This window comes from Oryzias melastigma, linkage group LG4 (genome assembly GCF_002922805.2).
Source record: "Oryzias melastigma strain HK-1 linkage group LG4, ASM292280v2, whole genome shotgun sequence".
In the NCBI taxonomy this organism is placed as follows: domain Eukaryota; kingdom Metazoa; phylum Chordata; class Actinopteri; order Beloniformes; family Adrianichthyidae; genus Oryzias; species Oryzias melastigma.
Genome location: NC_050515.1, coordinates 1,820,055 through 1,835,506, shown reverse-complemented (window position 1 = coordinate 1,835,506; position 15,452 = coordinate 1,820,055). Strand labels below are relative to the sequence as shown.

The 15,452-nt window shown below is 40.5% G+C and overlaps 1 protein-coding gene across 1 annotated transcript; it reads right to left on the bottom strand.

Moving 5' to 3' along the window:
- Positions 1-2,185: 2,185 nt before the first annotated feature.
- lmx1a (LIM homeobox transcription factor 1, alpha) lies at positions 2,186-15,190 on the bottom strand. Its single transcript, XM_024279429.2, has 9 exons — positions 15,073-15,190; positions 14,969-14,999; positions 14,709-14,889; positions 8,384-8,604; positions 7,108-7,280; positions 5,585-5,662; positions 5,199-5,286; positions 4,933-5,106; positions 2,186-2,636 (listed from the first exon to the last, which is right to left on the bottom strand). The coding sequence occupies exons 2-9, from the start codon at positions 14,988-14,990 to the stop codon at positions 2,494-2,496; spliced, it is 1,080 nt and encodes a 359-aa protein (XP_024135197.1). The 5' UTR covers positions 14,991-14,999; positions 15,073-15,190; the 3' UTR covers positions 2,186-2,493.
- Positions 15,191-15,452: the final 262 nt, after the last annotated feature.

Here is a 15,452-nt window from a genome sequence, read left to right as displayed (position 1 = left end):
TCAACCATAAAAGCCAACATTGTGTTCTACACGGATAATTGGTAATAAATTCATGCATTAAGAGGTTAAACAGCAATTCTTTTATTATTTTGCTCTTATCTTGACATTATTCCTGTTGTCTGTTTTCAGGTTTAGTTGTGTATCCTCAGAAACGTGAGTGTATCTGCTTCAGCTCTCCAGCAGCATGAAGCCAATTACAGCAGTTAGGAGACAGAGGCTCTGTGGTCCGCGGCTGGCGTCCACGCCGCCATAAATAACTGACTCTTGACAGGAAACTGTTTGGTTACCATCAGAATAATAATCAGGTTATTGCTGCCCGCTGTGACCGTATGATCACATTATGATTATTTTTCTCACCTCCTCCTCTGGTGCTGGCAGCCGTCGATGTGCAGCCAACTGTGCAGCCAAGGAGATGATGGGGAGAAGTCCCTCAGGAGACCGCCTTGGCTTCCTGCCCTGGTGTGTCGCCGTCTCTGCAGAGGAGTTCCTGCTCATGCACGGGCACATTCACCAACAGACACAAATACCTGCAGAAACACAAGAACGTTTATTACCTATCACATCAATCAGGAGTTCCTGTTCATTTGGAGTTCACATCTCTAGTTCTGAGGCGCTCTTGCTTTGGACGACCCTCTAGAAAAGAGGCGGAAAATCCTTTAGAAAATTCTGTTTCATGAATCGGATTCTGAATCAATCATTGGGCAACTTTGGAAAAATCCTCCACTTGGAGGGCTGGATGCAGGATTTCCCTGCAACACATGGCAGAAAGCGTCACTTTACCATCGCCAGTCAACCTTTAGCTTATAATGTGTTCCAGTGTAAAGAGTTCCCGCCAAAACGATGTGATTTCAGGCGAGAACAAACTCTTGTGTTCACACTTGGCCATACAAGTTTCTACAACCGTTTTCAGGCTCTACATAAAATGCATTGTAAGTTTTTAACCATGTCAAACTTTGACCAATCAGGGTCTCGGATTTGTCAGTGGCCCTGTGGGAGAGTGTCCGCCCGGCGACTGGAAGGTTGTGAGTTCAAACCGACGGTCAGGACTCTAAAAGTGAGACCCAGAGCCTCCCTGCTTGATACTCAACTTTAAAGGGTTGGATTGGGGGAGTTAAACTATCAAATGGTTCCTGAGTGCGGCTGTGTCTGCAGCTCACCACTCCCCCAGGGAGGGGCTAATGGAGCTTTAACAGAACTTTGGCTTAAGGGAGTGTCAACCGTTTGAAAATGGATAATCGAGGAGAGATTACTAATTTAGCAGGAATTCTATGACACCATCTTTTGTATATTGGAATAAAGCTGTGACATATTTTACACAAACTGTAGGTGGCAGACATGAGCTAGTAAACAGTGGAAAAAGAAGTAGAAGCCCTTCCCTGCTTGTCCAGTGTGAACAAAATGGACGAGTTCTTGAACGTGTCTCATTCCCGTAGCTTAAGACTTGACAGATGCAACAGTAAAAATGTAATGTCCCTCCTCCCACCTGTCAGTGGTCGTTATCTTACACCTGATTGGTTGATTCTAGCTCCCAGTTGGCAACATCTCCCTGCGCTGACGGACAGTTAGATTGTTCCTGACCATTGACTTGCACTTGCTGCTCCTCGAGGTCTGATTTCATCCAGAGGAACGTGAGACGGGTCCAGGAAAGGGTTCACGGCTGGGGCAAGAAGGCATTTGATACAGCCAGGCTTCATATCTCTGTGTCACCGCGGGGCATTCTTCCCCAACGCAGCTTTCTGTTGTCTGGAGTCCTCCCTCTTCCCAATCACTCCATCCCAGGATTGGAGCATTCCAGCCTGTGTGGTCCGAGGAAAAATGCAGGAAGCACAATGCGAGCGTTGATGACGGCGGCGTGGATGCTTACCTGCCACTGACCTGTACAGCTGTCACGGAACGCCACTTTACCATCAGATGATCCTCTCCCCAGCTGGGACAGGATGTCTCACTGACATTTGACTGAGATGGGAACGATCCGAGGAGAGGACGGACTGATCTCCATCCCACCAGCACGACCATCTCGACTTCTGTTAATCTACCAAAACTACAGTTCGCAGAGTCCCGCCCCTTCTTATTGAAAAGCCCAAAATGTCCTCCAAAAAGAGTTCATTCATTAGTGTGTAAAGGTTTGGATGTCTTCTACAGAGGATGTTTTTCCTTTTCTTTTAGTCAAAAGGACAGACTCAGATTTACTGTTTTTATTTTATTGAGTCATTAAAATCATCAGACATATTATGAGAATAAATACAAATACAAACAGCTTTTTACAAGAGAACACGACAACTTTCCAGCAGAGTCTAAGGAATCGACAGACACGCACAGAGACAGACGACAAATTCCCAGCATCCTAAGCAGTAAAGGGAAGTTTCCATCATGTGTTGTTGCATCGCAGCATCATCCTGTCCCTTTTGACATCCATTCGCTGAAGTACTGAAGCACTTTGGAGATGAGAGCTCTTTCTGCTGCCCGCCACGCTTCCATTACACCCCCACCCCCTCAAGAGGTGAAGTAGGAATCCTGCATGGAGTAGAGCCGGTCAATGGGAGTGAGTGGAGAGGAGTCGCCCAGAGAGAGGCCTTCGCTGTCAGACACACAGCACAGAGGCTCTCCGTCCACGGATCCATACAGGAGCTTAAGCCCTGTGAAGACGAACCAACACGACATCCATATGAATCCACAACAAAAATCTTACTTTAGATCAGGACTGTCAAACAATCATACAGGGGCCAAAATCCAAAACAAACTTTAGGTCGCGGGCCGAACAGGATAAACATTTATTGAACATCTAAAACTATATTTATAAAACTTTAAAACTTAACTCCAAAACAGCCTAAAAACTTTTCAAGAGCGTAGCTGAAATATTAGCTAAACTCCAAAACAGCCAAAAAATCTTAGTAAATGCCAAAATATTCCAAAAATCTAGCAGAATGACAATTTTTAAAACTGTAACTTTTTAACAATTATGAACTAGATGTGTAGCATTACCTATAGTGTGAATGCTGGAAGCTGAATTTGGCCGCTGAAGATGCTAGTGCTGATAGCTGAAAACACTGAAGTTGATAGCCAGCTAAAATATTAACTAAATGTAAAAGTAGCCCAAAAAAAATTAGGTTACAGTTGGTGTGTGAATATTAGTCTAACTCCAAAACAGCCTAAAAAACTTTTAAAGAGCCTAAATTTGCCAAAACAACTAGCATGTAGCTGCAATATTAGCTTGAACTCCAGAATAGCCTAAAAAACTGAAAAAAGTCTAAATTAGCCAAAACAGCTAGCATGTAAATATTAAACCTAACTACAAAACAACCTGAAAAAATTTAAAAAGAAAAGCCTAAATTACCCTGAGCGACCACCATGTAGCTAAAATTATAGCTAAACTCCAAAGTAGCCTTAAAAAACTAAAAAAAAGCTTAAATTAGCCAAAACAGCTAGCGTGTAGCTGAAATATTAGCTAAACTCCAAAATAGCCTAAAAAATCTTACTACATGCCAAAATATTCCTAAAAGGTAGCAGAATGCCAATTTTCAAAACTTTAAAACTGTAATTTTTTAACATAATTACGAATAATAAAAAGGCGGGAATATTACTGTACATTTTACTCTACATAAAAATATATTTAGTCAGATTTATGCAAGTTAGAAATAAGCGCAAGATAACATTGGGCTATTAATAACAATAAAATAAAATGATCTGGAGGGCCGGATAGAATTACCCGGAGGGCCAGATAGAATTACCCGGAGGGCCGGATCCGGCCCCCGGGCCGTGACTTTGACTCGTGTCCTTTAGATCATTATAATGACATCAGGAATGACACAATTCTTGATTTCAAACTGAAATCAAATTGTTGGTAAAGGGAATCACAGCTGCATACCACCATGTTTATTTTGAAACATTTAGGCTAATTTAAGGCTTTTTTATTTACTGCCTCATTACATTTTACCAGACTTACCAGCCAGAAAGGGCAGCTGGGCCCCTTTAGGTTTGAAAGTGGGCAGAAAATGTGGGTCCCGAATGGGTTTGTCTGCACTTTCCGTGGTGGTCCCACCTGTGTTTGCCACATCTGCTTAAGTTACCCGGTGGACAGCGGCGCTCGCTAGATCGCCACAGCAGAGCTTGCTGGCTCGATACATTATGTGGCATAGACATGTACTATGTGGAAAAGTGTGAAATTTGGCTATTTTCAGATTTTTGCACAAAATGGAAAAAATTAAATAATAATTCGAGCGATCTTCATAAAAATTCACACACATGCCACCAGGTTAAGACAAAACCACAACCAAAGTTTCTTTGACCTCTGACCTCAGGAAAAGGCCATCTTGATATTTCCTTAAAAATCAGGAATTTAAACTCGACAAATGTTTACATCGACAAAGTTTAAAGAATTTGAACGGCGTTGGCGTGACGAGCTCGTAATTATGGAGTTTATATGTTGCTTGTACATTTTTTACTGGAATATTGTGAAGATTTACTTGAATTGGACTCAAGCTGAACAAAACAATATAAACATATTAAGAATGTGGGCGCGGTGAACACGAAATCTTTGTTTACAAGGAAATCCAAAAGTTTACTTTTGCTGATTCTTCTTAAAATTACAGACTATTCATCAATGCATCAATCCATCAATCTCTCTCTTTCTCTCTCTCCATCTTTTTCTATCTTTCAATCTTTCTCTCTCTTCATCTGTATATCTCTCTATCTCTCGCTCGATCTCTCTCTTTCTCTCTCCATCTCTCTCACTCACTCACTCACTCACTCACTCACTCACTCACTCACTCACTCACTCACTCACTCACTCACTCACTCACTCGCGAGGTTAACATACGACCCAATCAGAAAATGTCATTTCTTTAATAGTTTATCGTCTCTTTAATTAAGAATCAATGAAACCGTTTCAGACCAAATGGACCGTTCTGATTGGACGGCTCTGAGGTTCTTTACCGTAAGGGTGCATGTGGTCTCCTGGCATCTGAGGGGGGGTCAGGCCCTGCCTGAAGGGGTCCACGTCCCAGTCCTGCTGTTCCAGCGTGGTGAGGACCATCTGCTGCTGCTGAGAGGGGGTGAAGGAGCATTCCACTCGCTTGATCTCAGAGGTCAGACTGCCACAGGGGGGCGCTGCAGGCAGAGGACATCCGTTGTAGGTGAAACTGTTTTCTCAGTCTTTATTCCAGCTTTTGTCCCTGAAGAAAGCTTTGACAGTGTGATACCTGTGCGATGAGATGAATGTTCACAACGTTCTGGAGTCGTCTGCAGCTGATCCGGCTGCTGCTGCTGCCTCCTGGCCAGTTTCTTCATCTAAACGGATGAAACAAGCATGTTGTGTTTGTATGGTTTTAAGGTAAAATGCATTTTCTCCTCGTGTTAGCATTAGGGGCAGAGGGGCATCTGTCAGTGAGGGGCAGAATGCATACATGAGGGAGGAAATGTCGGGTTAATCTACAATAATCTCTCCCTGAGATGTCATCAGATTCTTGTATGAGGAGATAAGCTCGGCTGAAATCCAGCCTGGCTTACAAACACGGTGCAGAAAGAGGGCTTTTATTAGATGTGCATGTGATACGTGTGTGTGTGTGTGTGTGTGTGCGCACGTTACCTTGGCTCTTTGGTTCTGGAACCAGACCTGCACGACCCGCACACTCAGACCGGTCTCTGCTGCCAAGGTCTCTCTTACCTTGGGTTCAGATTTAGGAGGAAAGGAGAAAAAAAGGGAAACTGGTCATTTGGAGGATATGATTCTGTTCCATTTAAAGCAAGAAGAGGAGGATTGTGGGTAAAATAAACAGAAAACAGCCTTTAAGTTAACAACATGAATGCTGTACTGTTTTCTAGGGGTGTGTATTGGCAAGAGTCTGATGGTTTATCACGATACGATACATATCGCATCGTATCGATTTTGATGTTGTAACTTCAAAATCAATAAAGTTACCACCATCATCAATTTTGATTGGCATTTCGTGTTAGCCCCGCCCCAACGCATTACGATACACGCTACGATATATAGACGATATAAATTATATTAATTATCATGATATACATCGTATTGTGATATTGTATTGTGAGACAATACACATCTGTACTATATATGTATATCCTGATACGACATATATCAATATATATATATATATATATTTACATATATCATGATATGTATCGTATTGATATATATCGTATCACGATATGATATCCCGATACAATATCACAATTCAATATATATGATGTTATATATCGTATCGTGATAAGCCACCAGACTCTTGGCAATACACACCCCTAGAAAACAAAGGGGTGCTGTGGAGCTAGGTTGGGGCCAACATTATTTGAAAACCAAATAAAACAAATTGAAAAAAAAATTATTGGTGTTTGGCCAAAAAATATTTAAAATATCAGAAAATTTTTGCTTTTCTAAAATAAACTTTATTGTTTTCAGCTTCAAATGTTCAATTTTTTAAATTTAAAAACTCAAATTTTAATTTCAACACTTTTTTTGTTGTTGTTTCAAAACCTTTTTTTTTAACTTTATTTTTACTTTAAAGTCTTTTTTTTTGTTTTCAAAACTTTTGCCCCCGCTGTGGCGCGTTGGGGGGAGCTAACACAGTGTTTCAAGGACGTTAAAAAGGATGTTTTCGATGCCTGTATTTAACACAATGATTTGGCGCTTTGATCGGGCAACAACAGAGTTTTGTACGCGCAGTTTGAACACAATAAAACTGCTTTTTACACCTGTCTTAGGACAATTTCAGACTGTGATAGTACAGACTAAACATCCATTTTCTGACTGTAATGATCACAGTTCTCAGAGTCGGTGAATGCACCGGGACTGAAGTTACCACCCTCATAGATTTCGATTGGTCCCTTGTGTTAGCCCCGCCCCAACGCGCCACAATGCAGACAAAACTTTTCAAACTGAAATTTTCAGATTCCAAATTTAAAAAAAAGTTGAAAGTGAAAAAAAGATTTTAAAATCAAAGTTTTTAAATTTAAATTTTGAGTTTTAAAACCTAAAAAACAGAACATTTGAAGCTGAAAAATATTAAATTTATTTTAGAATAGCAAACATTTTTGGACATTTTACATTTCAAATAATATTGGCTCCAATTTATCTCCGTAGATTTCCTTTACCTTTCGGCAGGGCTTGGATGAGACCTCGAAGGACGCTTTGAAGGTGCGTCTTTGCTGAGTGGTCAGGATGGTGCGAGGTCTTTTTGGACGCTTGTTCTCCTGATTATCTGCTCGGCCCGGCTTGTCTGTGACCTTCGCAGACGGTTCCTCGTCTTCATCATCGCCACTTTTACCTGAGAAGACAAAGAAGTTACGTCACAGACGGACTATCCCACGTGAATCTGTCTTGCTTCTGTTCGTTCAAACCGACATCAGAATTCAAATCTGTAATTCGTCTCTCAAACTGTAGCAACAAAATAAAAAAATCAATACGTTTTTTCTCTTAAATGTTATTAATAAACACGTTTTTGTTCATTAACCCTTTAACTGAATGCTTAACAAAATGGTGGGAAGCATTTAGAAAACATAATTTTAAAAATATTGATTCTGTGTGGTATTCTCTAAGGTACGGAGCCCTTAAAGGGAAATAAAAGAAAAAAAATAGAAGTTTTTTTTAAAAAAAATTGAAATAATAATAATAAAAAAAATAATTCTGGTTAGTAACGGATCTGCATCAGATAGTAACTGGTTCAGATCAATTAGTAAACAGAACCTTCTCTTGAGAAAAAAAAAAGCAGTTACCATCTGGTGTGCACCCATTAATCACCAGATTTTTTTTTTACTACAATAACTTAGAAAAAACAGTTCTTGTTACTAAATAGAAGTTTTTTTTTTTTTTTACTTCTTTTTTTTACGGAGCCCCTAAGTAATTTTTAGAAAAAAAAAATTTTTACTTACATTTTTTTTTTTTTTACTTTAATGTCCCTTTAGAGGCGCCATACCAGGGCAGTAAGCAGCAGAAAAAAAAATATTTTTTGTGTTTATTTTTAGGGTAGTTAAAGCGTTAAAATATGTTTCTGATTTTCTTTGTAATAACTTTACTTGTAAAGGGTGAGAAATTCGGATGGAGCATCACCTGAGGTCACAGATAAACCTTCACGTCTGTCATGTCTTATTGATAGTTTGTTTCTCCTGATTCATTGATGATTTCATTCATCAAAACTCACTTTTTATACATCTACTTTGTAAAAAAAAACTGCAACATTTCTAGATGTAGATCTTCTATTTTTGTCTTGAAAGATTTAAAAATGTGTTTCTTGTATTAACTGCTGCAGGAATACTTCATTTCTGACAGAACTTAATGATTAATCGTCTTTTTGTTCATCCTGTGTTTAGAAATGATATTTGTTGTGTGCCGCTCCAGAGCCTGAGACCTCCCCGCTCATGCAGACGGTACCGGTGTCGGAGGACGGCGAGCTGGCCAGACGCTGATGGTAGTCCTCTCGAGCGCACAGCAGCCGCCCCTCTTTCAGGACGCAGCGGTCTCCGGTCTTCAGGTGGTGGGAGCAGACGCTGCAGGTGAAGCAGCTCAGGTGGAACACAGCCGCTCCCGCCTTCATCACCAGCTCCGAGGGAGCGATGGCCTCCGCACAGCCTCCACAGGGGACCGCGAACAGGCTGGAGGAGCAAACATGGAGACGCTTTTGTTTGGATCAGATGAACCCACACCTCAGCAGAAGACCACTTCCTGTCACTCACAGCGACCTCCAGTTTGACTTCTCCACCTCCTCCTTCTCAAGCTCCAGCCATCAGACATACCCCAAACACGTCGAGTGTGTATTTTAGCGCCTGGCAACCAGAAGCGGTGGGCTCAGCCCCAGAGACGGTTGCCGTGGCTCCAGCAGCCGTGTCCGAGGCCGTGCTCATGGGGGCTCGGGAGAAAGGCTCTCGGCAGGCCGTGGCTCCAGGCAGAGGAGGGGAACCAGACCTCCCGGTGGGAGAGACTGAGCCGCCGGACCCGGGAATTATCCGTGGAATTATCCTTAAGTCTGCTTAACCAGAGTTGGACAAAGGCGGAGCCGGCCCACCACAAGCAGCAGGACCATTGTCTGCAGGCTGGCACCACCGCATTTTGGGTCTGTCACGCAGGATGATGCGTCATCATTCTGGAGCGGCCGTTTGTCTGCAGGCCTGACTGGGTCAGCGGAGCGGTCGGCTCAAAGGCATGAGAAAGTGACAGCGCCGACCCTTCTACGCGCAGACAAACAGACCCGAACAGCAGATTATTATATTTTTATTTTAAAAATATTGTTTTTTCAAAGGTTGTGGTGAAATATTTTAAAGTTAAAACACATACAAATACTGAAGATAGAAGTAAGAATACCATCTTTTTTTAAGTTGTTAACATTTACACTCTTTAGGTTTTTAGTTAAAAGCTTTTTAATCAAGCACAAACAAGCTTTGTGAAAATGAATGAACTCATAATGATTGTTGCATCGACTTCAGAGCACTTTTTTCTAGCCAAGAAATTAGCACGACTGTCATAAACAACCCAAACGTAAAAATATTTTCAGTAAAACTTCATATTTTCTTTTAGTTATTTGCATTTGCTTGCCAGTTTACACTCTTTTTTAGTTTTTTTAGTTTTTTTAGTTAAAAGCTTTTTCATCATGAAAAAAAGGGATTGTGACAATGAGGTATTTCATATCGATTGTTGCATCGACTTCAGAGCACTTTTTTTAGGAGAGAAATTAGCACGACTGTCATAAACAACCCAAACATAAAGCAGAAATCCCCGTTGAGTGTCTGAGGTGAGACATCCTGAAGCCAAACATTGCTGAGACCTCTCAACAGTCCCTCCACGGTAACTATGGAAACCGTAAAGCCCATTCCCAGACCCTCGCCGCCGGGGCCGGTCAGGCCGCTTGACCCGTCAGACTCAACTGCTGCAAAGGTTTGTGCTTCGGCACATGTGGAAATACAAGCAAGTGTTTTAAAGAAAACGTAAAGAAATTACCCAGAATGCACAGAGGGTGGCTAGACAGTAATGGTTTTAAGATGGAATTCCCGCTCCACTTCACCTTCTCAATCCACAGGAGACGTTAATGCAGAGAGGTGTTTAATATTTCAGAGTTTCCGTGATTGGTCGAGCAGCTCAGACGGAACGGCAGGAGCACTCCGTCACGCCGCATTTAGGCGGTTAGTAACGTTGCAGAGAAACAGGTTAGCGGAACGGCGTTGCAGTCGTGTGGTGCAGACGAGGTAGACGGCGCTCTGTAAGATACTGTAAGATACGTCGGGTGTTTGGTAGGAAAGTTTGGGTCCAGACGACCTCTGAGCTGACCTCTGCAGTCAGAGTGGGTAGACAGGCTAAGAGAGAGATCCTGTTTCTGGATCAGGTTTACCTGGATCCTATCTGCACACACACACATACAAGAAACACAGGTTTATGTGTCTTAACGGGTCTTTTTTATGTTTTGTTTTTTCTTTGTTCTAAAGGGTTATTAGACCAATAGGAACCTTTCTACAGCCTTAGATTGTTTTCCAAATTAGCAGGACACTGCCCCTTTTGGTCATCTGTCCTTCTAACTCAGGATTACCAACACACACACACACACACACAGCTGCTGCTATCAGATACACATCACAATCACCGTCACGCCGCTGATCTCACCAAAAATCTGATGTCCAGTCTGCCTGCTCACTGAGACATGAAGTCAAACTACGTCCAACTCATTAGTGTCACACGACATGAAAGAAATCAGTTTATGAATTAAAATAATTCTACTTCCTTGATAGGTTAAAATAAAAACATCAAAGTTTTCTTTAATAAATGGAACCTGTTTTGTGGTTTTAGCATTTTTTATGTTCTGTTTATATTTGAGAGCTCTAACATTAATAATACAATAATATGATTAACTTTATAATCTGTAAGTTACATATAAGGGATCACTGATTCTGTGTTTATCTTTTATTTTTCCTTTAATTAAATAAAGAAAACTCTAACGTTTCTACAACAGAAAACATGAAAGTCTTCTAGATTTTTTAAAATGTCATTTTCAGAAATATTACTATGGTTTTAGCTTAAACTAAAATGAACAAAAATATGTATTTTATGAACGTAATAAAAAATAAAACAACATATTTATGAAAATAATTATTTATTTAATCTTTGATCTGTGAAATAATCTCATTTAGTCTGAATTTGTGCATAGGGTGTTTGTTAAAAGTTTGAATTGTGAGGAAACACTTTTGATTTATTTATCAGTTTTGGAAAAACAGTGAAGCTGTTTGTGTTTATTTATTACAGCCATAAGTTGATTTATTATAGCTTTAAAAAGTCCTTTAAGCCCCTTTAAAAGTAAACTGCTGTCAACCATTCCCAGTATTTTTTTCTTTTTAAATTACGATCTGTCATTTTCTAGGACATAGTTTCTGCAGAGCAGCAGGAGTTTGTTAGAAATTCACCTCTGAGTTGTGGGCGGGACTGTTGGAGTAACTTAGACTATAATTCCCATAATCCATCGGTTTCCAGTCTCTCCCACAAGCTTACAGCTCTCACAGCCCCAAGCTAGCATTAGCGGTACAACAAAAATGTCGAGAAAATATCAGAGCGATCAACCAGATTCCAGCTCAGACGAGGAAAACAAAGACCTTCAGGGATCTATTTATCTACAAGTGGATGCATCAGAATGGGGCGGAGCACGGAGTTTGTGGCCCCACCCAGCATATTTTCTACATCACAAATACTTGGATTGTATGACATGAGGATTTTAAGGGTAACCAAACCCTAAATCAGCTGTTTTGGTCTGTTGACCTCTATAAATGGGGCTTTAAAAGTGCTGTCTGTTGCTATTTTTTGACAAATTCAAATTGACGTATAAAATAAATATAGTTTTAAACCCGTCTATGTGCTGCCCCCTACAGGTTGAATAGATGTATTACAGTTGAATGTTGGGATTGGTCAAACCATTAAAGTCCCACGTCGTTTCAGAAGTCCAACGTTATGATCTGGAGCTCCAGAAATCAAGACTGGATTTTTACATGTCGGCTGTGGGCGGAGTTAGCCTCCAACTTCTCTGTTTGGTTACCCTTTAAATGAAAGTCAATGTAAATTAAACTGTAAGTTATCTCTATAGGAGGTTGGTTCTAACCTTTTAAGGGAAAAACATCAAAGAATAATTATCTACATTTCTGGTTGTGTTGGCAAAAACTAATATTGACATGTGTGTACATTTTCAAAGCAACCATTGACTGCGGTTTACTCCATCTTTTGCGATAAGAGTATCACTGATATTGCGATATTGATACATTTTTGATTTATTGTGCAGTTCTAATAAATACGCTTTTATAAGGGAATCTATATGAAACGTTAAGATAGTCGTAGAATTTTCTCTCAAATCTAGACAAGTTACAGTAATACGGGATCAGTAATTCAGTGTTTATTCTTTTGTTTGGTTACCCTTTAAATGAGAGTCAATGTAAATTAAACTGTAAGTTATCTCAATCACACAAGCTGAAATCGTGGTGTCGGTACATTCTTAATTTATTGTTCAGTCCGAATAAACACAATCTTTTTCCAACTCAAATTGTTCATCTGCTCCTTGTTCACAACAATTTGAATCATAAATACACAAAAATGCAATTTTAAGTTTAATCTTCATTATAAATGTCCTCCGTCGTCAGAAGGACGAGTTAAAAACACAATTTTTATCAGAGTGGATCTTTAATGCAGATTAGATCTTTTTTTATATGATTTAAACAAGTTATAAATATTGATTGAAAAATAAACACAAAAAGTGTTTCAGCATCAAATTCTGATGCAAAAACATCCAGATTTTAGATGCTGGATCCCAACAGAAGCTGCAGCTTTCTGCCCGGCAGGGATGCCGGCCCTCATCTTCAGATGGGGGGGTCGGTTTGGGTGAGAAAATGTTCTGGCACGGTTTAAAAACCCTGACTATGGTAAAAGTGAGTGTCGGGGGTGTCAGAACCCTCCCAGACGTCCCGGCTCGGAGGCCGGGCCTTGGCTCCGGGCCTCCGACTAATTGGTCGGTTCAGATATGTTACGGTCGGCTGGGCGTCGTCCCATCGCTCAGAGAGAGCTTTCCAGATGCCGCCGCCCAGAACGCAGCATCCCGAAATTCATCCTCCAGCTTTTACCGGAGGAAGCAGAAGCTGAAGTTTCCTGATGGTAGAAAAAACCTCAGAAACAAACGTTCTTCTGGAAGTGAACGCTCAAACCAAATTGTTCAGAAATAATGCGAGCTGTTTCCTTTTGGCTGGTTTGGCTGAATACTTGTTTTTGGGAGGATGCTGGAGGGTGATGGGGGGTGTCATTATTTTTGGGCGGGTGGGGGCCACCATATGTTGTCCTGGGCCTGCTGTTGCCACGCCAACAGACCTCAAGACTTTAACACGTTCTGACAGGCGTCAGGTGAGCTCCACCCCGCTCGGGTGTGAAGGTGCGACAGGATGATGGTGCACATGTGTGCTGCGTGTGCATGCACGCCCCCCTCCCCATCAGACAGTCACCTTGTTCTCTTACGGCGCTCTCTGCCAAGTTTGACAGCATTAAGGCAGACATTTAGGGGGACAAAGGCGGACACAGACACACCTTAGAGGATGGATTCAGGTGAAACGAGGCACTTTTTATGACTTCCTTTCCTTTCTTATTCTGTCTGTCTGACTCCCTAAAGTCTCAGTCAAGGTCAAACACAAACAAAGGTTCGGTTGTGAAACCGGAATCAGGTTTTTTTTTTTTTTTTTTCTCAGAATGTAGCAAAAAAGTCTCAAAGAAAAACTTTAAACAAGTTTCTTTAACCTAAAACCTTATAAATTAATGTAAAATGAACCAAAAATGACTATTAGGAGCCAAATACAGATATTTTATGGACGTTTTTAATCCAAATCCAAATTATTTATTTAAAAATTGTAAATTAATGAGTTGAGCATTAAAATGTTATGGAGGTTGTTTAAGTCTTTTGTATTTTAATGCTGTTTATACCTTAAAAACACTTGATTTGTTTTTTTTAATTTATTTTCTGGCCAAATAAACTAAGAATGTAGAAAAAGAAGCCACGAAGAACAACTTTAAACAGGTTTCCTCAACTTAAAACCTTTTAAAGTAACGTAACTTAATTTAAGATGTACCAAAAATGACTGATCTGAGCAAAATACAGATATTTTATGGACTTTTTTAATCCAGATCTAAATCATTTACCTAAAAATACTCAAAATGAATTTAAAAACTCTAAATTAAGTAGTTGAAGATTGCAATTTTCTGGAGGTTGTTTTTGGTATTTTAATGCTGTTTAAACCTTTAAAAAAATTGATTTTTTTTTTTTAAATTATTATTATTTTCTGGCCAAATAAACTCGGAATGTAGAAAAAGAAGACACAAAGAACAACTTTAAACAGGTTTCCTCAACTTAAAACCTTATAAAATAAATATAAAAAAATATATAAAAAATGACTGATGGGAGCAAAATACTGATATTTCATGGACTTTTTAAAATTTCCTGAACCTAAAACCTTATAAATTAATTTAAAATGTTCCAAAAATGATTGGTAAGAGCAAAAAAAGATATTTTATAAGTTTTTTAATCCAAATCCAAATTATTTATTTAAAAAAGCTCAAAATTGATTTAAACAGAGTTAAATATTAAAATTGTATGGAGGTTTTTTACTTTTTTGTATTTCAATGTTATTTAAACCTTAAAATAAACTTTTGAACTATTTAACTTTAACTTTTCATCGATATTTTCATTTCTTCTTCCTACCTGACATAGTCTCTCTTGCAGTAAAGTTTGCGCTCCCGCAGAAAGCAGGAGTTACTGAGCGCGTCCCCGCACGCGGCGCACCGCACACAGCGCTCGTGCCACAGGCCGTCCGCCACCCGGAGCAGGAACCTGTCCCTGATCCTGCGCTGGCACCCGACGCACAGCATCCAGTGATGCGCATCTGCGGGCAGGAGAAGCTTCTCCATCAGACAGCGGAACCTTTGCGCCATTTTCAGACATCCAAGATGTTCTTCACTCACCTACAGATGCCGGACTCTCCATGTCACCTCTCTGCGGGACAGAGTACAAGCATTTGAGAAACCAAATCATGAACAGGAAGACTTGAACTCCCGTGCTCGGTTACCGGTTAAAGTCGGTTCTTCTTCCGGGCTGAGAAACTCCTCAGATCATCTCCAAAGCGGCGCTGCGTAAAAGTTCCTTCCTGCGCCCCGAGTGCGCCTTCAGTGGAGACGCGGCGCTCCATCCACCGGGGGAGGGAGGACGGAGGCATCTCCGTCTGCAGGTGGAGGTTAAAGCCCCCCCCACACCCCCCAGTCTCTGCCCACACCGAATTCCACAGCGCGCGCGCACTTTCCAGTTCTTATTCAAACTAAGAGTCCTCATCTGTTAATTTTTACAAATGATTTAACATTTTAAGATTATCTGATGTCTGGAGACTAAATGATAACTTGATTTTTAACGAAATAAAGTAACTTTTGGATGAATTAATGTCACATTTTGGGC